At 57.4% G+C, this 20,988-nt stretch overlaps 1 protein-coding gene across 1 annotated transcript in view; it reads left to right on the forward strand.

The window, feature by feature from the left end:
* The first annotated feature begins 1,060 nt into the window (after window positions 1–1,060).
* Window positions 1,061–20,988, forward strand: part of SYT13 (synaptotagmin 13) — a 45,671-nt gene continuing 25,743 nt past the window's right edge. The window contains exon 1 of the mRNA XM_051852614.2: window positions 1,061–1,386. Coding sequence (XP_051708574.2) covers window positions 1,204–1,386 — 183 coding nt within the window. The 5' untranslated portion in view covers window positions 1,061–1,203. The remainder of the gene's footprint in view (window positions 1,387–20,988) is intronic.

The following is a 20,988-nucleotide window of genomic DNA, read 5'->3' on the forward strand; positions in this document are numbered from 1 at the left end:
AACTCACAGGATCACCATAGGTAATAAACAGAGCAGTCCAAAACTATCAGCTATGGGGGTGGGGGTGTGTAGGTGTAGACACCTGAACACTGGAGGGAGCGGGTACCAGGCAGTTTAGCAGAAGAGCGTCTGCTGGGAGATTTGGGACTCTGATCAGCTTCATGGGAAAGCGAAAGCCGACTGTGGATGAGATCTGCATATCCCTTCTCGCACACGCCCAGCTCACCTCGTGTCAGCTGACTGAGAGCAAACGTTTCCACATAATGAAAGCCCTCAGGGTGGAGGGCAGTCGCCGTTTTCTTGGTCTAAGACGGACTTCCTCACACCTGCGGTCCGGTTTCCCCTGACTCTAAGCACACCCGCTCTCTGAGTCAAGTGGGTACTCCCGGGTGGCGCGCTGCAGGGTGAAGTCCTTCTGTTGTACCCAGACCCGGAATCTGGGCTGCAAATTTGAGTTCTGGGTCAGGACGAGGCTTTTTCTGGCTACGCCCACATCCTCACTGAGCCTCAGCTTTCTCGCCTTTATCCAGGGCGGAGAACAAACTGCAGATGACACCAGGCACTGAACACGAGCCACCATCAGTGCCAAGCCGCTCAGCGGGCCTCAAATGTGCACAGAATCATCGTGGTCGTCTTCACGGGACAGGGGGACAGTCCAAACCCCGCGGCTGCAACCCTTGCCTCTACCTGTGCCCCACCCCCCCAGTCTCTCTCCTGCATTGGAAACACCTGCCATCGTCAAGAGGTGGGGGCTCGCGACCATCCTGTGACTGTTTGACAAGCTCCTGGAGGACCCAAGTTCACAGCCCCTGAGGGAGAGGCTGAGACAGGGTTAGCAGCCTGGTAGGGAGTCTCAGGCCTGAGTCCCAGCCCTGGTTTGCTGGCTCAGGGAGCGAGACCGCCGCCGGCCCCCACGGCCCCGTGTGTGCGCTAAGCAAGGAGAGCCGCCTGAGCCAGCCCTCAGGTCCCCTGCGCACGGGTGGGGACGCCGGCACGGTCACGTGTTGGCGGAGCGGGGGTTGCTGGCCAGCCTCCTCCTCTGACGTCCTCGCAGCCGTGCCCCCACCCTCGCTCCTTCCCCCGCCTCTCTGGCGGCGGGAGAGTCGCGCTCACTCGGATCCCGCAGCTGCCTGGCGGCGGGCGGCGGGCCCTGCCGGGGCAGGTGCGCGGCTGCAGGACCGAGCCCCGCGGGCAGCCGGCACCATGGTGCTTTCGGTGCCGGTGATTGCGCTGGGCGCCACGCTGGGCACCGCCACTAGCATCCTCGCGCTGTGCGGGGTCACCTGCCTGTGCAGGCACTTGCACCCCAAGAAGGGGCTGTTGTCGAGGGACCGGGACCCCGACCCCGAGAAGGCAAAGCCGGGAGTGCTCAGACCAGTCCAACAGGTGAGCTGGCGCGGCGCCCTCCCAGAGGGGGCGCAGCGGGGTCGCGGGGGGCTGCGGGGTCGTGGGAGGTGGCGCCGTCCTTCTTTGCGCCACAGAGCTTGACGGGGAGGGAGACCGCGCATGTGCTTCAGGGGTAGGGGAGGCAGGGAGGTGGGCGGGTGGGACTGCGGGGCCTAGGAGAGGAGTGGGGGCAACAGCAGGAGGGTTAAAGGGGAGGGTATGGGAAGGGGGATTTGGACCGGAATGGAGGCCGGGAGGGGAAGGGACACTCAGGAGCGTCCTGGAGGGGGCCCAGGAAGCTGGGGAGGGGTCACTGGAACAGGAATTGTGGAAAATGAGAAGCCTGTAGAATTAGGGGGCGAGAGGAGGGAGCCTGTGAGAGGGAGGCGGTAATTGTGGGGCTGGTGTAAAACACAGGGGAGAAGGGGGCACCTCCCCCACCCCGAGGGTAGGTGCCTTCTGTCCCCGTGGGTGCTGGGAGCCAGGGGGCGGTTGGACAGGGGCCACCTGGGGTCTGGAGAGGCAGCTGCATCCTGCCCCCTCCCTGCCCCCAGCAGCCCTCAGCTCCAGCCAGCCAGAGGGGTTGCTGTGGCCCCCCCTCTCAAATGTCTCTGAAGCTGGCCCAGGTCACAGGAGGGCTTTTCCCTGGGCAGGCATCTGCTGTCCCCAGAGGTCCCTGGGGAGGAAAGGGGGCAGCAGAAAGGGCTTGGGGCGGAGGTTTGGTAAGGTTTCTCCTGCGTGACCCCCTGAGGCACATTCCCAAAATGTGGGGGTGCAGAATGGGCTTGGGGTGACATGGGGAGCAGTGTCCGGCTGGAGTGACGTGAGGACCTGTGCAGACGCCTTGTGGACCCTGTAGTTCTGGGAGAGGCACCACAGCGCTCTGCTCCCCCTTCCTTCTCACGATCAATTATTCAAAAGCTCGCAGGACGCACTGGTGTGGGGCCTGTGACAGTCGCTGCACAGTGAGAGTGGCAAGGAAATGGCTGCTGTCTTTGGGCACTTAAAATCCAGAAAGAGCGACACTGACATTGGCCAACTGGGAGCCGGCTGGGCAGCAGGATGTGGGGCCTGGCACCATCTGGGAGGGGGAGTAGTGGGCTCTCAGCTGGGGGTGGGACGAGCCCTTCTCTGGAAGCTGGGCCAGCTGCCTCCTCCCCTGCTCAGTGCACCTGCAGACAGCTGTCTCACCTCCCACCGTGACCCTCTCACCTCCCACCGTGACCCTCCAGGCCCTGCCCCTCCCCCCCTCGAGAGAACAACTGGGCAGCACTGGGTGTCCACAACCTCTGGGCGCCCTCCCGGTTCTTGGTCTGATTGACAACCAGCAGCCCACACGATGGCTGGGAATCTGTTCAAGACAAACCAGACTGTGTCTCTCCCCTATCGGAATCTGCTACAATTTGCCATTGGAAGAAGTCACAGCAAACAGGGACATAGTGCACGATCCGTGCCAGACCTTGCATGCACTGCTGTGTGTACCCACCCTCGGAGGAGCCAGATGGTGACTGACTTTGCAGAGGAGGAGACCCAAGCTCAGACAAGGAGACTCGCCCCAGTCCACACAGCCCGAGGAGTCTGAGCCAGACCCTGGCTGAGCGGGGCTGGTTCTCAAGTCTCTGCTATTTTTTTTTAAGATTTATTCATTTATTTGAAGGGCAGAGTTACAGAGAGACAGACAGACACACACACATACACAGAGAGAGAGAGAGAAACAGAAAGACAGAGAGAGAGAAAGAGGTCTTCCATCTGCTGCTTCACTCCGCAATGGCCATAGCTGGGCAGATCCGCAGCCAGGGGCCAGGAGCTTCTTCTGGCTCTCCCATGTGGGTACAGGGGCCCAAGCACTTGGGCCATCTTCCACTGCTTTCCCAGGTGCATTAGCAGGGAGCTGGATCGGAAGTGGAGCAGCCGGGACTTGAACCGGCACCCGTAGGGGATGTCGGCGGCTTTACCTGCTACGCCACAGTGGCACTGACCCCCAAGTCTGAGCTGTTACTAAGCTGCTCCTCTCCACTCCCAGCCGCCTGGTGCAGCAGGTGTCTGCCTCTGTAGCCAAGCTCCTGCCTGTATTCCCTTCACCTACGGACTCCTCCCCAGATTTGTGGTGATTCTTAAAAGACACCAAGGTCTCTCTTGCCCCCACCCCTTGGGTTTTTCCCTGACTTTTCCTACATATGGCTCCTTCTTCCCCTCTAGGTCTTTCTGTTGAAATATCACCTTCCCAGGGAAGGAAATAAGCACCGAAATATATTTTTTTTAATTTATTTGACAGGTAGAGTTATAGACAGTGAGAGAGAGAGAGAGAGACAGAGAGAAAGGTCTTCCTTCTGTTGGTTCACTCTCTAAATGGCCGCCAATCCGAAGCCAGGAGCCAGGTGCTTCTTCCTGGTCTTCCATGCGAGTGCGGGGCCCAAGCACTTGGGCCATCCTCCACTGCCCTCCCGGGCCACAGCAGAGAGCTGGACTGGAAGAGAAGCAACCGGGACCAGAACCCGGCACCCATATGGGATGCCGGCGCCGCAGGCAGAGGATTAACCAGTGAGCCACGGCGCCAGCCCCGTCTTTCCAAAGTCTTGTACAGCCCTCATTACAAATAGATGTGATCCTGCACATTCACTCACCTGTGTTGATTTCCAGCCCCGACTCAGCGCACTGTCAGGCGCCAGGAGGAAACCCTTGACGGATAGGGCACCCAGCATCCAGCCTGTGGGCTGGGGTTGCTGCCTGAGATTTGCCTTCAGATGTGAGCGCGTGCCCTGTGTCTATGCAAGCCAGGGATAGCTCAGGAGACATGCAGATCTGTTTGTTTATACAGGACAGCTGCCCGGCCACAGGGGCGGGATCAGACGCATCCAGAGAAAGTAAACAGAGCGGGGGTGACAGGACTGACATTTCAGAGCGAGGAAAAAAGGTGGTGTTCGGGGTGGCAGGTGACAGCCGATGATGCACGGGGCACATGTTGACAAGGAGAGCAAGTGTCAGAGGGCTCGCTGAAGACAGCCGCAGAAGAGAGAGGGCACGGGGCTGCGGAACACGGGGTCTCCATTTCTGTAGCCCCCAAAGAGGTTTCTGAGGCTTGGGGCATCCCACTGAGAACTGGCGTGTGGGTCAGGTGGGAAATTTTCCTTGGATTCGTAGGCCATGCCCAGGAATCTGAATTCTGGCCCCGAGTGGCTGGATGAAGTTGGAGTTCCTGGTAAGCGAGTTGGAGAGCTTCATGGTCTTGGAAAACATCACAGCTTCATTTTAGCAACCTCTGCCTACAACTGAACATCTCCTGGAGCATGACCCCCGCCTGTGACCTTGTCCCCGGCACACAGCCGCTGCTGCAGACAGTCTACGATAGTATTCCCTCGTTTAAAGGATGAGATATTCATGATGTCTCCTGCTAGATCCCATTATTTACCAGATTAACAAAGACGCACACGTAGAGCTGTTGTTGCCGACTCGGTTTTTGTTAGCTATTCCTTTGTGGTTTCCTGTCTTGTAGTCCCCGCTGCTTCGCACGTTCAGGGGAAGTGACCCAGGCATCTTGGACAGCTAAGGGAGTCATGGAACAGAGAGGTCCAGGGTCCCCAGCACCTGTGCCGGGGTCCAGCCTCTCACTTACCTGTCCCCAGCCAGCTTCAACTCCCAGCTCTTGGTTTTTCTGGACTCCACACCCGGCCCCTTGCTCTCACCTTCCTTTGCCATTCCTCACCCTCTGGGGCTCGCAAGCCATGCAGTCTCCCGACCACTGACCACCGACCACTCCTGCTCTGCCAGGATGTCCTGGGACCTCCCCCTTGCCAGTCCAGCCCCAAGCTCAGCTATCATGCAGTGAGCTGGCAGGAGGAGCCAGGAGACAGGCCAGGGAGGCACCAGGAGGATGATTGCGTCCATCCACTGTTACTTCCCTGCTGTTCCTGCCCAGCAGCCAGATGGGCGGGCTCCTGACCCCTGAATGTCCGCTCCACGCCTGTCCACACAGGGTGCCCCTCATCCCCTTCGTGGGCCCTTCCAAAGCAGTCCTCTTTTTTCCTAACCCAGAGGACGGCAGAGCCAGCAGGGACCCCGGGGGCTCAGTGCTGCCCGCACCCAGCGCTCAGACGGAGGGGGGTCCTGTTTGCAGAGAACTTTCCCCTGAGCAGGTTGCTGCCCTCCCCGCTCGGTTCACCCTTCTGCCCTTCGTGAATCTTCTCAAACGCTGAGAGAGCCCCCGCGGGACCCCGGTGCTGTGCCCTGGATCTAACGTGTCGTCGGAGGCTTTGGCAAGGCTCTGAGCAATGGTCCCCACGCCTCTTCTCTCCATGTCTCCCCCACCCCCTGCCTCCCGCCACACAGCCCTGCCAAGTTCCAAAATCCTATCCTCCCTCCAACAGAGCTGGGAACCGCGAAGCTGCTTCTGATGGAACCTGGTGGACTGAGCCCCAGCTCTTCTTGTGGAATAAACTACGTAAGCGCTGGCTTTGTAGCACAGGGCACCTTTCCTCCCCGAGACCAACAGCAGCGCCTTCACTGTCCCTGGACCCCCGACAATGTCAGCCGTGATGCCAGGCACCACGTGATACCCCTCCAGTGTTTATCTTGAGTTAGTCATCTTGTACCTAACGCAGAACCAGAGAGGGAGGGAAGCTGCGAATCCAGGCACAGGCACACAAAGACTTGAAGCCAAACCCAATTTATACATGCTGCTCCCCTCCCCCTCCCACCCCGGGGAGGGGGGACAGGGAAAGACTGGGGCAGGTGCAGGAGCCTCGGGCTTTTGTTCCTGCTCTGCCTCCCCATGTGGGTGCTGCGTGTGTGTGGGTGCTGCACGTGTGTGGGTGCTGCACGTGTGTGGGTGCGCATGTGTGTGTGGGTGCGCATGTGTGTTCACTTTACGAAATTGCATTCAAGTCCACGTTTAGGATTCGTGTACTTTCCTCTATGTAGTTGCTCGTGAGTAAGGTTTTTATGAAAATGTGACAGATTGCGACGTGAGGTTTGGATACTTGAACTGAGTATCAGGCCCGTGTCTTTATGACCGGGAGGACTTGGGGACTACATTCGAGAGACGTGGCTGTGCTCTGCGTGGTCTCTGACGAGCCGCTTCCCTAACTCTGTCTGCCTCCTGCTGTCCGTCCTGTGGCTCTCTCCTTCCTTCCCGCTGGCTGGTGTTGGGCCTCCACACCACCGATGGTGCCCTATTAACCCTTCTCCGGGTTTTCCTCTTTCATAGACCTCCGGAGTCAAGCCCTGCGCCCTCTGCTGGCTTGGCTTGATTTGCACCTGCAAGTGTGAGGCTGGACCAGGGCGCAGGTGCTGCGCTTTATCAGTTAATTGGTTCATTCATTAAAGTTTAATGAGCACATGTTAGGCATCGGGATACAGCGATGGAAAAGGCAGCGTACGCTGTTCCTCATGAGGAGGGAGGCGATGAGAAGCAGCTGCCTTAAAGCTACTTCAGTGCTGCCTGAGAGGGACACTCCGGCAGAGGGGCGGGGGAGGGCACGGGGACCCTTGGGAGGGCATCCTCCCCCCTTAACCCCGAATGGTCCGTCCCCCAGTTCAAGTCGGCTGCTCCCCTCTGCCCTCCCCTGTACCCCAGGGATCATAGGAGGTCCTCGGAGTGGCTAACCTCACTCCTGGAACCGAGCGGCTAACCCCACCCCTGGAACCAAGTGGCTAACCCCACTCCTGGAACTGACTCGACCCGGGCTGCTGTGAGGTCCGAGCTCTGTGGATTCTCAGGCTTTCAGGGATTCATTTTTTCAGCTCCCTGTGAGCTGATGCCCTGGCTGATAACCTCCCCCCCCCCCCGATCAGGTGAACCACAGCAACAAGAAACCCACTTCCACAGAGTGATACATGGTGGCGGGTGGAGAGCCAACATCCATCAGGTGCTCTCGGTTGCGTCAGTCATGTGCTAAGTCCTGCTGCCACATTAATTTTAATTCCCACAAGAACCCTTGTGCATAATTATTATTTCCATTCTACAGATCAGAACATTGACACACAGAGAGCTTCAGGAACTTATGCCTAATCAATTTTGGAAATCTGGCCAGAGATGGGCAGAAAGTACTGGTCAGAATTTTACTTGAGCCACTGTGTCTTCCCCAGATAAGAACTAAACCTGTTTACGAATGCACCTGCCTCTTTGCAGGTCAGGGAGAGGTCTCTTCCCCAAGGCTCTGGGTCGCTTCATCGTCTCCTACTTCCATCACACTGGAGCTTTGGGTGCAACCCAGGCTCTTTGGAGAGATTTTACACAGTAAACATGTTTGGGCTGGTTGCTTAGCAACCTGGAAGACAGTATGAATTTTTCATCAAGGAATTAGCATAGATTATTTCGGGGAGCTAAGCACCCACCCGCTGGAAACAGCCCTTAGAAGCACTCGTGACATAGACTTTAGCGTCTGTGTCCCTCTATCCCTCCCCAAGCGCGGGGGCTGACCTGCACTGCTCCCGCCCTTCCCCAGGGTCTCCTCGGGGGTACACACAGAGCTAATGCAGGCGCACGGCCCTGGTCTGCACAGAGTCGATGGTTCGCTAGCACCTGTGTCAGCACTAGCAGAAAATACTGCTTTTCAGATAGCGGCCAGGTTATGACCAATACCTGAGCTGCAGGGAGAGGCATAGAGAGGCCCGCAGACCCCGACAGAGGAACAAACCTGAAGGAGAAGTCAGGGCAGGAGAGACTTGGGCGAAGGCAGAGGAGGAGAAGAGGCTGGCGGGAGAGGGAGCGTCAGACCTGCAGGGCAGAGAGCAGGGCGCGGGTGCAGCTTTTGGCCCCGCGGTTAAGATGTCGGAGCTCCTGGGCTCGAGCTGCAGCTCAGGCTCCCAATTCCAACTTCCTGCTAATGCACGCCCCAGGAGGCAGCAGGTGACGGCTCCAATACTTGGGTCCCTCCCACCCAGGTGGGAGACCTGCACTGAGTTCTGGCCCCACCCAGCCCTGGCTGTTACAGGCATTTGGAGAATTAACCAGCAGGGGGACAGACCAACAGGAGAGGTGAGAAGATGTAGGGAACGAGCCCTTGGCTGTCCACGCTCAGGGGCAGCGCCCCTCCCGGCCCTAGTAAGCCAGTACTGGGCACTTCCAGACCTCGCTCTTGCTAACAAGCCCTGCTTTGCGGATGGAATGCTTCCATGGAGCCAAGTTGTAAGAACCGAGGGAAAGCCGGCGCCGTGGCTCAATAGGCTAATCCTCCACCTTGCGGCGCCGGCACACCGGGTTCTAGTCCCGGTTGGGGCGCCGGATTCTGTCCCGGTTGCCCCTCTTCCAGGCCAGCTCTCTGCTATGGCCAGGGAGTGCAGTGGAGGATGGCCCAGGTGCTTGGGCCCTGCACCCCATGGGAGACCAGGAAAAGCACCTGGCTCCTGGCTCCTGCCAGGATCAGCGCGGTGCGCCGGCTGCAGCGGCGGCCATTGGAGGGTGAACCAGCGGCAAAAGGAAGACCTTTCTCTCTCTGTCTCTCTCTCTCACTGTCCACTCTGCCTGTCAAAAATAAAAAAAAAAAAAAAAAAGAACCGAGGGATTCTACACACACGTGTCAGAATTTGTGCCTGTGAAAGACCGCCTGTAACCATTTGATAATCAATCATGTATTCATAGAGCTCTCAAAGGAAAACAGATGAGAAGGGTGTGGTCCTCTCTCGCCCCTCCCTCTCTGCGTCCCTCTTTGGTGATGTGTGCTTAGTGCAAGGAGCCGGGGACCGTGTTGGGGGAGGGGATGCAGCAGGGGCTTCTCCTTCCTCGAGACCACAGCGCCCCTTCTCAGCCCTCATGCAATGCCTGGTCTCATGGGAGGAGACCTGAGTTCATGGAAGAGCACAAATCAATGAAAACATGCGATGGAAGCAAGTGACAAGGACCCGTAGGGTGCAGGATGGAGCTGGCCCAGCAGGAAGGTCAGGGAAGGTTTCCTGGAGCTGGAGTAGGAGGGAAAGTGAGCCAGGCTGATACGAGGGGTGTCAAGGGGCCCACACGGAGGAAGGGGCCGGTGCCAAGGCCTGTGCAGCAGGACAAAGCCCAGCACCCAGGCAGGCCTAGGCCAAAAAGCCGGTGGGCCTGGAGAGCAGAGAGCGAGGGGGAGCCCGGAGCACAGCGAGGCTTGGGAGGTGGGCGTGGATTTGCACCAATGGGGCTTTGCAGAGCAGACATCAATCACTGGTGCCCATGCAAGGGGCACCGCGCCGTGTCCTGACCATACAAAGCTCACAGTGGCTTTCGGAGCGTTTCCTATGGAGATGACAGTCACAGAAAATGAGCCGTTTGCGGACGGGTGAATCAGCACCGCTTAGTACATTCACAGCCGTGGCAGCCGCCACCTCCACCCCATTCTCAAGCATACAGCCCCGTATCCATGAAGCAGTCCCTCGCCATTTCGCCCTCCTTCCCCGGGGCCCTGGCAACCACCAGTCTGCTCTCTGTCTTTACGGGCTTGCTCATTCTAGAAAATCCCTCTAAATGAAACCACGTAATACATGGTCCTTGCCACGGGCTTCTTCCACAGAGCGTAATCCTCTGAAAGGTTGCCCGTGTGGGAGCAGGCGTGCTCGACTGTGATGGCTGTAGAATGTTCCAGGCTACGACATGCTTCATTCTGTTCGTCCACTCAGTGGTTGACGGACATTTCAGGGCTAACGCTATCTTTGGGCTATTGTGAATAGCACGGCTGTTTTCCTGCACTTGCATTTGTCTGGATACCCATGCTTAATTCTTTTTTAAAAAACTCATTCTAAAAGTTATTTGAAAAGCAGAGAGAGAGAGAGAGAGAGATCTTCCATCCCCTGGTTCACTCTCCAAATGCTTACAACAGCCAAGGCGGGGCCGGGCAGAAGCCAAGAGCCTAATCTGGGTTTCCTCCATGGGTGACAGGGATCCAAGGGCTTGAGCCGTCACCTGCTGCCTCCCAGGGTACACTCCCAGGAAGCAGAGTCGCCAGGATTCGAATCCAGGCACTCTACCAGGGGATGCGGGTATCCCAAATGGTAGCTTAACTCATGGCACCACAGCCCCTGCCCCTTCTATGTTTAATGCTTTCCCGAATTACCCAGGGCTAGAATTCCCGGCTCGTACCGTACTTCTGGGCTTACCTTCGTGAGGGGTCACCACACCACCATGCCCACCGGGCGGCAGCATTTCCCATCCCACCAGGGGTGTCCGAGGCTCCAGGGCAGCCCCTTCCCATTCTCTTCTCATGGCTATCTTTGTGGGGGCAAAGTAGCGCTTCACCATGGCATTTCTGAAGCTTTTAATATTAGAAAAAACCAAACCCTTCATCTTCACAATATCCACCCGGAACTGGTGAGCGCTGCGGAAACGTTTGCTGTGGGCGCCGAGTGCCCTCAGGGCCACATATGTTCGGCGGTGAAAATGGTCAGGCTCACAGCGCCTCACAGCCTGGCTCCTCGCTTCTCCCAGCAAGCTCACACTTGCTGCCCTGACCTTGAAATGCGCCCACGGCCCATTAGCACCGCCCTCTGCCCCATGGTTCTCCCCTAAGACTGGACCCCTCCCCAGAAGTCCCAATCCGCTTCACCAACACGCCCGGGGACCCTCGATCCTGTGCCCCACTGAGGCGTATCCAGCATCCTAGAGTGTCGGTTCCTGGTGCGGGGACACTGCTGGGTCAGTGGGGTGCCGGGGGCAGGGGGAGGCGAGCGCCGATCCCCCACGGTGGGGGTGTAGTGTACACACAGAAGCCTTCCTGCTCGGTGCAGAGTCACCAGGCTCACCTTCAGGGCGTTTTCATCAGTTTATAAGGCAGAAAAATCCTGGGAGAGTCTTACTCAGCGCTGAAGGGGCATCACAGTGACGGCTGGGGAAGCTGATTGACTCGGCTGGGGGACTCGGAGTTCCTTATCGTGTTTCCCATGAATGTATCAGAGTCCAGCCGCCTGCCTTCCACCATGCACTGGCCAGCACACTCCTGGCCCCAGACTAGAGTGAGGTAGAGGGGCAGTTGCATATGCAAACACAAGTGAGGAGGGATGGAGAGAAGAGGCTCGTGGGGATCCAGCGAGATTGAGGCTGAGTCCATCCAGCACGGACCAGGCCAGGGGCAGGGGACGGGCAGGGGTTTGACGCATTTCACTGCCTTCCTGCACCTCCAGGTCCATGCATGGGAGCTGAGGCAGATTCTGCCCTCTTAGCAAAGCGAGCAGGCTTAGCAGACGGCAAGGGGAAGTGAGGGGGAACGTGGGACCACCGCGTGTGAGTGGATGGGCAGGTGAGTGAGCAGGAGCAGATTCTCGGGGCGGCTTCCTCTGCTTGTGGCCAAGGTGAGAACCTCAAGGCCAGGGAAGCCGGGCGCCTTCAGGACAGGTAGAGGAGTTCCGACAAGAACGGAGTGTGGGGCGGGTTTAAGAACACGAATCCAGTATTTATCTGTCTGTGCATTTATTATCTACTTATCTGAAAGGGAGACAGAAACAGAGACCTACCATGCACTGGTTCGCTTCCCCAAGTGTACGCAGCAGCCAGGGCCAGCCAGGAGCCCAAGAGCCCAGACCTCAAGCTGGGCCTCCCATCGGAGCAGCAGGGACCCAGGAACTTGCGCCATCACCTGCCGCTCCACAGGTGCACTAGAGCGAGGAGCTGGGACTTGAACTCAGGCACTCCGATGTGGGAGGCGGGTGTCCCATGCATCAAGCTAACTGCTGCACCCAGTGCCCGCAGGTCTACCATTCACTTGGTTAACACTGGGCCGAGCTGTAAGACTCTCAGCTGTAGGGCAATGGGGCGGTACGCCTAGAGCCCAGGTTTTTGTAGGAAGCGCACTGTGACCCACATGGCTTTGACCTGGCTGCTCAGAGGACCCAGCTGGGAAGCGGGGGTAGGGGAGACTTGGCTCCTCAGGTGGCTGGGCTGTGGCGGTGAAGGGGAGACTGGGGAAGCCACCTGGTGAGGCAGCCAGAAACCCACGTGCAGAATGTCTCCCGGGGATCCTGAGCTTCTCGCCTGTTCCAGGTTCTCCTCCTTCCCTGGAGCGGGTCACCAGCTGGCTGACGCCACCACGCCACCCAGGGTTTCCAAGGCATGGAGGAAGGAGCGAGGTTGCCAGAGAGACAGGCGGGGAAGGCAGTGATGCTGTGAGAGGAAAGACGTGCATGGCACACTTCCCCCAAGTGCACCAGCTAATGAGCTCGTCTCTTACTGCCCGGTGGAACGGGTCCTCTAGGCAGCAGCATGACCGTCGCTCCGGGCACGGCAACCACAATACCAAATATGTCAAGGCCGACAATGGAGAGACGAGAACGCAGGACCAGGGCTCCTCGCCTAATCCTGCCACACTCCGGCCTTGCCTTGGATGTGGGTTACTTGCTAGAATCAGCTTTTGATAACAAGCCTGGAGCACACTCGGGAGGGAAATTGCATCTTGGAAAGAAAAATGTTCATCTGATGTGCAAGGTGCGGAGCTGGAATGGGAAGCAGATGAGACTTAGAAATCTGACCTTGAACTCAGACTCCGCCATTTTTTTAAATTAAAGGTTTATTTATTTATTTGAAAGTCAGAGTTACACACAGAGAGAAGGAGAGGCAGCAAGAGAGAGAGAGAGAGAGAGAGAGGAGAGAGAGAGAGGTCTTCCAACTACTGGTTCACTCCCCAGTTGGCTGCAATGGCCAGAGTGCACCGATCCAAAGCCAGGAGCCAGGAGCTTCTTCCAGGTTTCCCACGTGGGTGCAGGGGCCCAAGCACCTTGGCCATCTTCTACTGCTTTCCCAGGCCATAGCAGAGAGCTGGGTCAGAAGTGGAGCAGCCGGGACCTGAAACGGCGCCCACATGGGATGCTCACACTTCAGACGGTGGCTTAACCTGCTACGCCACAGCACTGGCCCCCAGACTGCGCCATGTTCAGGCTAAATGACCTTGCGCATTCTGGATTTGTGTTGGCCGTGTGTAACACCGAGACAGAATTCTGGCTCTCTAAGATGATGTCGGAGACGGAATAGCTCTATGAAAGCACCCCTCAGCCTCAGTGTTGGCCTTGACTCTCAGTATATTTTAAGTATCCCTGATTCATTTTCTCACAGATCCTTCAGCCAAGAAATGCTGTGTCTACGGTGGGTTCACCGGGCAGGAAAGTGAGCATCTGCTCAAAGTATTCTGAATGTGAATGGGAAAAATGCACCTGTTTGTTCGGGAAGGGTAGTGTGAACTCCCATTCTTGAACATCCGCTCTCTCACGAAGTCCAAGGTTTGCTTTCCTGTGACGTGCAGGGCACTGGCGTAGCCCCGGGGACACCGTGGTGACGAGACAGACTCCATCCCTGAGCTGCACAGCTCACGTTTGGACGGAGTGGCTCTCTGGTCTTCTCTTAAGATTTATTTATTTCTTTGAAAGGCAGAGTAGGGGCAGGGGAGACTTAGAAAAAGAGAAAGTGTGAGCTCTTCTGTCTGCTGGCTCACGCCCCCGGGTGGCTGCAATGGCCAGGAGTAGGCGGCAGGGACCCCAGGACCTGGGCCAGCCTGCATCAGAAGCGGAGCAGCGGGGACTGAAGCCAGCGCTCCGACACGGGGCGCCGGCACTGTGGGCAGCAGCTTAGCTCCTTCTGCTGTACCAGTGGCTCCTGCAGGGCGAGTGATTTTCGTCACGCAGTCATAGCCACTCAGGACGGTGGCAGGTGGGGCGGTTTAGGGCCCTCCAAGGAAGTGCTGACTAATGATTTCTCTGACCCTCCACGTGGGGTCCCCTTTCACTAAGAACACGTGGAGCCTACCTGCATCTCTGATACACGGACTTAGTTCTTCATAGAGCACACGTATGCTCTGTATGACGCATGTGACTAAACAAATACTTTGTACATGTAATACAGCATGCATAAAAATAGGCCTCTTGAAACAGTAAAGAGAAAAACAAATTATAAAGTGAAATTGTGTTATTTTCTTCCCTTTCCCTAAATGGACTACATTGCCCACCTCTGTGGCATATGGTTTGTGTCATTTACACAGGGAGGAAGGTTTGAAATAGTGTAGGCACACAGCATGTGCAAAGGCCCTGTGGCTAGAAGGAATATCCCTGAGGAGGGGCCGGAAGGTCAAAGGGAATGCACAGGAGGGAGAGATGAGAGGCGAGGGGTGGGCCAGGGTTGGATTTGGGTCCTGGAATGCGCCTTCCAGCTGCTGTGGAACTGGGGAGACCAGCGGGGGTCCTGGGGGAGATGCGGTCCTGGCTCGGGCCAGGGAAGGCACTGTTTAGGAGAGAGCCTGGCCTGGCAGGCGTGGCTGTCAGGAAGAGAGGAGGTGGGGACGACAGCTGAGTTTCTCCCTTACCCCGCTGGATGGCAGAGGCACTTGGTGAAGCCGGACACTCGGGCAGACGAGGTCATGGGTCTGCTTGTGTGCTGGTGGCGGGTGAGGAAGGTTGGTGCTCTCTCCATGAGGATGGCGACGGGGCTCGTGGCTTCTGCACTCCCAGTCCGCATCCAGGCCTGAGGGGAGGTTCCCGCAGGAGGCAGCAGTGGCCACTGGGAGCCTGGCTGAGCCGACTTAGGAAGAGGAGGGGGAGGGGCAGGGGCCTGGGAGCCAGTGCTGATGGCCAGTGAGTGTCTACAAGGGATGCCGGGAGGAGTGGGAAGAGAACTCAGGGCGTTCATCATCAAAAACACTCAAGGCCCCCACAGCCTTGGGGCCAGCATTGTGGCGCAGTGGGTTAAGCCATCCCGTGTGACACCGGCATCCCGTATGTGCGCCAGTTCAAGCCCCGGCTGCTCCACTTCCAATCCAGCTCCCTGCTACTGCGCCTGGGAAAGTAACAGAAGGTGGCTCAAGTGCCTGGGCCCCTGCACCCACGTGGGAATTGAGGGGCAGGAGGCTCCGGGTGACCTTGCAGACCCATTGTGACCTCCAGGGGCTGGCAGGACCTTTGGGGGATGGGCAGCAAGGGAAGATGTGGATGGGGGATGTTCGTCCCGATGGAGTGGCGAGCGGTGGCGGCCGTTGAGCAGGGGACGAGAAGTCACAAGAACTTCAGAGTACTGAAAACCTGATCGGGAGGCGCCAGGGGACGGAGGAAGGTGGATTTCAGGAGGAGGGAGGAGCAGCGGGGGTGCAGCTGGTGCAAAGCCCCCGTGCACGCAGGGGAAGGCTAGGGGCAAGGACCCTTCCTGGAGGGAGAGGTACGGGGCGGGGAGAAGAGTGCCCAGGCTCTGTGCCTGGCGCCAGGGAGCTGAGGGGCCTCCATTCTCTTGGCCAAGGAGAGGTGAGAAATCCAAAGGAGTGGACATGAGGAGATTAGGAGGTGGACTGCCGGGCGGGGGCAGAGAAGCCCAGCTCTGGCAACCGTGACTTTCCCAGGGAGTGCGTGCCCTGCGAAGCAGCCCTCCCCCCATGCAGGGGCCGTGGGATCATGGGCGGATCCCCGGCGTGGCTCTGCCCTGTGGCACCAGGGCAAGTACCAGGACACAGCAGGGTGGGCTGCTGGGGTGGGGGGCTCTTTAGATTCCAAACACGGGATCTGATGATGGACCAGGGGGTCCGATCTGGGAAGCTGGAAAGGAAAGAAAGGGAGCAGAGGGCTTCCTGGGCTCAGTGGAGGACGTGAAGCTACAGGGGGCCAGGCCAGCGCTGCCCCGGGGTGGGGGTGGAGGGTGGGGGAAGGCTGCAGCCACGGGGCACCATGCTCCACGGGTGCCCTGAGAACAATACAGCCACCAGGGCCCAAGAGCCGGAGCCGCCCTTTAGTGCCCAGCAAGGCTGGTGGGGTCGGGCAGGAGGTGGGGCGGGTGGCAGTGTTGGAGTAAGTGGTGCACTTGAAGTTCTTACTGAGAAGGGCCGGGCTGGCATCTGTCTGAGCAGTGAAGTCCCTGCCTGTGTCTCATACACGTGCACCTGGCTTCCAGTCTCCGCTCCACTTCTAATCCAGCTCCCTGCTAATGTGCAGTGGCTGATGGCTCATGGACTTGGGCCCCTGCCGCCCACAGGGGAGACCTGAATGCAGTTCCTGGCTCCTGGCATTGGCCTGGCTCAGCCCCAGCTGTTGTGGGCATTTGGGGAGAGAACCAGTGGATGGAAGACCTCTCTCTCTCTCTCTCTCTAATAAATAAACAAATACAACTTAAAAGAAGAACAGCAAGCGATCAGCAGGTAGGGGAGCAGCCAACGTGCCAGGAGTTGCTTCTAATTTTAGCAAGACAAAACTCCCTCAAGGGAGGAGTCCCTTGAACGTGCCGCCTCCACAGCTCGCAGGGGCCGGGGAGCCCGAGCCTGGCTCTGCTGCTAGTGCCAAGTCTGGGGAAGGAGCTGTGGCCACCGCCCTGGACCTAGGCAGTGTCTGCAATTCCTACATCGTCCCTGGGGGAGGTGTGCAGGGCCATGGCCTCCTCGGGAGCAGGGGAGGGGTGGCTGTGGCGGCTACTGCTGTGGATCCTGGCTCCTGGCCCCCTCCAGGGTGCCTCTGGGGGCTGCACTATGGCAACAGTGAATGAAACCGTGATTGGGCTAATGAATCATATTAATACACTTGTCATTCAGCTGACTCCTGTGTGATTTGACTCTGTGCCTCAGACACGTGGCGGCTGGCAGGCCCTTGCTCCACCTGCGGCCACCAGCCAGGGACGCCACCTGTGCCTGCCTCGGTGTGGCCGCTGTCATCTGTGTCCTCACCACTGAATAGTCATGGGGATTAAATCGGCCCGAACACCAAGGACAGCACCCACAGCACAGTGATGCTGCACTGTCCCTGGCTCCTCCAACGCCGCCCTCCTGTCCTCCTCACCCAACCCCAAAGCTCCCTGCCCGGAGCCCAGCTGTATTTTCTGCCTTCCCCCTGCTCAGGCCCCAGGAGGTGCCCTGCTATCAGCCAACCCAGTTGACCCCAGGGAGGTCCCAGAGGGAGAGTGGGGGAGGCATTCCCTCCCCCTGCTCCTCCCCACCAGGGTGCTGGGGGCTGCTGCGCCCCTCAGCCAAACGGCTCAGTCTGCGGGGAGGATTTCCCCACTCGGCACCCCACCCTCTCTGCCCCTGCTGTCCTTTGTCCCTTCTGACTACAGCTGTCCCCAGCTCCCAGATCTTCCTGGCTATGGCGTTTTCAGCTTTCCGTGTTGACCGCCATGGCCCCCCCAAACCTTTGTAAATACCTGCTTTGGGCAGTATCAGTTACCCGGTTTGCAGAATCTTTAGGGAAAAGATCCCCAACCAACGCTGGCTGGGCTCACGGGCCCTCACCCCTAACAACAAGGAGCAGAGGCTCCACGAGTCCTGGGGAGCATTTCAAAGTCACTCCCACGTTCCGCATTGGATCCAGCATGTTGCATGGCGCGTGCCTTTTGATAAGCACACACACCTGCAGCCAGCAAGGTCATGGCCGCTGTCTTCACTTCCAAGCACTTGAAATGAGCCGAGGAAGCCGATTCTGCATTTATAGTAACTCGAAGCCAAGTACTCTGGTGGTACTGAGCTGCCACGATCCAATCCTATTCCTGGGGGCTGCAGCTCTGTGCTCTGCTCCAATGCTGGCTCGTGTGTCGCGGAAAGGGAGCCCAGTGGGTTTGCATCTTGTTTAAAAGAAGGAGCGGCCTCAGCTATGGGTGGTTACTGACCAGCGTTGTCCACCCCAACCCTCCTCGCCAGCTGACTCCCTCGCCACAAGCATGGTCCCCTTTGGGCCCACTCTGCTCTCCTTCTCCCCATTAGAGAGGCCTCCATCTCTCCCACCGTTGGTCATCCTTGAGTGCTGGACTGAAGCTCCTCCTCCAGGAAGCCTCTCTGATCACATTGATGCCGAGGAGCCAAGAACACTGTGTCTGAGCTCAGCAGGAAAGAATGCATTGATCGATTTGCCATGCCTGCCAGGAGCGCAGGCAGGAGGGTTGTAGCACGGGTGCCTCATGTTTCGCATTTACGGAACATCTTGTCCCCAGCATCGGATGGTCAATTGCCTGAGGACATACTCACTTGTCTTTGTGCTGTGTAGGGCAGGCGAATACATAGTCAGTGAGTGACAAACATGAGCTGCTTTCTGTTTGGATAGCAATCCAAGATGGCAGGTGTGAACAGGAGCTGGCCCAATTTGATGCGTACCCCACAACTCAGCAAACTGTTTGTCCCAAGTGTGTGCACATCAGTGGAGAGATGATAGCTGTGCTGAGCGGCTCTGTGACTCTGTTCCCACGGTGTCACCTTTGATGGGTGACACTCACCGGCGTGAAGGGTTCTGCCGACGTCATCTGCTTCCTGTCCTGTGGAGTAAAGCTTCCCAGGATGCAAACGTGTGAAAGAGGCTTTGCTAGGAAGATAACCTTGAATGCACTCTAACCAATTTGTTAAAGATTTTATTTATTTATTTGAGAGGCAGAGTTACAGACAGAGAGAGGGAGAGAAAGAGAGAGAGAGGTCTTCCATCCACTGGTTCACTCCCCAAATGGCCACAATGGCCAGATCTGGGCCAATCTGAAGCCAGGAGCCAGGAGCTTCTTCTGGGTTTTCCATGTGAGCGTAGGGGCTGAAGCACTTGGGCCATCTTTCACTGCTTTCCCAGGCCATTGCAGATAACTGGATTGGAAGTGGAGCAGCCGGGACTCGAACTGGCACCCATATGGGATGCTGGTGCTTCAGGTGGAGGCTTAGCCCACTACGCCACAGCACCGGGCCCTACTCTAATCATTTTGAGATGGAAAAAAAATAGCACATTCCAGGACATCCTCACTTTGACACAGCAGCTGGGCTGAAAACAGTTGCTTTCTTCAGTGATGTCTTCAAGTAACCGAGCACCATGGGACCAGAAAGTCCTCGCGCTGTTCTAGAAGAAGACCTGAAATGCAGTAGCAAGGACCCTGGCCTCTCGGCAGACTCTTCAGCCTCTCACGCCCCTGGGATTTTCTTAGGAAAGTGCACATTAAGCACGCGGTCCCCACAAATAAGCTACTGGGGAGAAGAGCCCACAGGACTGCAAGGAGCACCATTGGTAAGACCGCAGAAGCCAACACCACACCTGTGTGCACCCGTCTTGTAGAAGCCATCTCTCTTGCACATCCAGGCTTGAGCTCACAAGGACTTGGAGTCCCAAGAACGTTGTGCCCTGGGACAGGAGCCTGCACGGAGATGCTGGATGGCAGAGGCTGGCTCTGAGATGACACACGTCACCAGCAGCCTTGCTGGTGTGCCTGAAGATGGGAGGGCAAGGACAGGGTGCATGGTGGGAACGCCGAGTCTGAAATGTCCCAGTTTAGGAACAGCGCTGATGTGACAGAATAGGCTTGACGCTGTCTTCGCTGCGATCACAAGAGAAATACATCTCCGCTCCAAAGCTGTGCATCCCAGATTCTGAACTGAGTGCAGCCACGAAGCTGCTGCCCCAGCATCTGGGGAGCCATTTTAAATTTATTTCAAATGCAGAATTATAGAGAGAGGATGGGGCACACACAGAAAGGGATAGGAAGGGAGAGAGAAAGAGAGAGAGAGAGATCTTCCATCACTGGCTCACTCCCCAGATGGCCACAATGGCCAAGGCTGGGCCAGACTGAAGCCAGGAGCCTGGAACTCCATCAAGATCTCCAATATACCTGGCAAGGGCCCAGGCACTTGGGTCATCTCCTGCTGCTTTCTCAGGTGCATTAGCAGGGAGCTGGATCTGAAGGGGAGCAGCCGGGACTCAAATTGGCGCTGTGATACGGAATGCCGGCTGCAGTTACACCTGCTGCGCCATAACACCAGCCCCTAGGCAGTTCATGAAAGCAACCAGACAACTGGTGGAGGCGAGAGGAAGGGAAGGGGCTGGTGGCTTAATTTTGTGGCACTTGCTGGAAAACCAGAAGTGATGATCTGGGTGTTTCCATTTTCGCTTGCTGTGGTCCTACTGCGTGGTATAGTGTGGTGGCTCCCAGGGCCAGATTTGGGGACTGGGCTTGGGCTCAAAGCTCAGCCCTGTCGTATATTGGCTCTGTGACCCTGGACAAGCATTGATCTCTTTGAACTTCAATGACGACCTCTGTGGAAAAACATAATTAGATTCTTTTCACTTCTATTGATTAGTATCAGAAAATATAGGCACTTCCCTGGGGGGTTGTGTGACGATGAAATTCAATCGAGTTTGCATCACGCTTTGTGGAGTGTGTGGGACACAGGAAGTGTCACCTCCTTGGCGGCCATATTGGCCTCCAGGCATTGGGGTGCGATGGCAGGTACCAAGGCAGGGATCCTCTCTAAGAACTAAGTCCCTAGGGAGGCGCTTGCCATTTTGTGATTTCTGGATCCCTGCAGCCTTTTTTATTATTATTTGTTTGTTTATTTTTTCATTCTGTTTCCTCCAGAAATGTTGGCCAGCCCTCCTCGCGGGAGCGTCACTGTACCCGTGAGCTCATTGTCAGAACATACTTCAAACCACACCCCGGCCCAGAATGCCCTTCCCCACCTCTCCGCCGCTCAAACGGCCACCCGTGCTTTTTGCCCCCTGCAAAAGCCAGCACCTCCGTGGATCTTCCTCACACCCCCTTCTCCCCTATCCTGCTCTACCGCCGTCCCCAGGCAAAGCTTGGCTTACTCCTACGTGATCTCTCTGTGCACACACGCACACACACATTGCGTGTGAAGGAAGGAGCCAGAATCTGCCATTGGCTTCTGGCACAGAAAACATCCTCAGTATTGGGTGATGACTGATGGAATGAATGAGTGAGTGGTTGGGCTGGAGGTGAGA

Source organism: Oryctolagus cuniculus, chromosome 1, assembly GCF_964237555.1.
Source record: "Oryctolagus cuniculus chromosome 1, mOryCun1.1, whole genome shotgun sequence".
NCBI classification, from domain to species: domain Eukaryota; kingdom Metazoa; phylum Chordata; class Mammalia; order Lagomorpha; family Leporidae; genus Oryctolagus; species Oryctolagus cuniculus.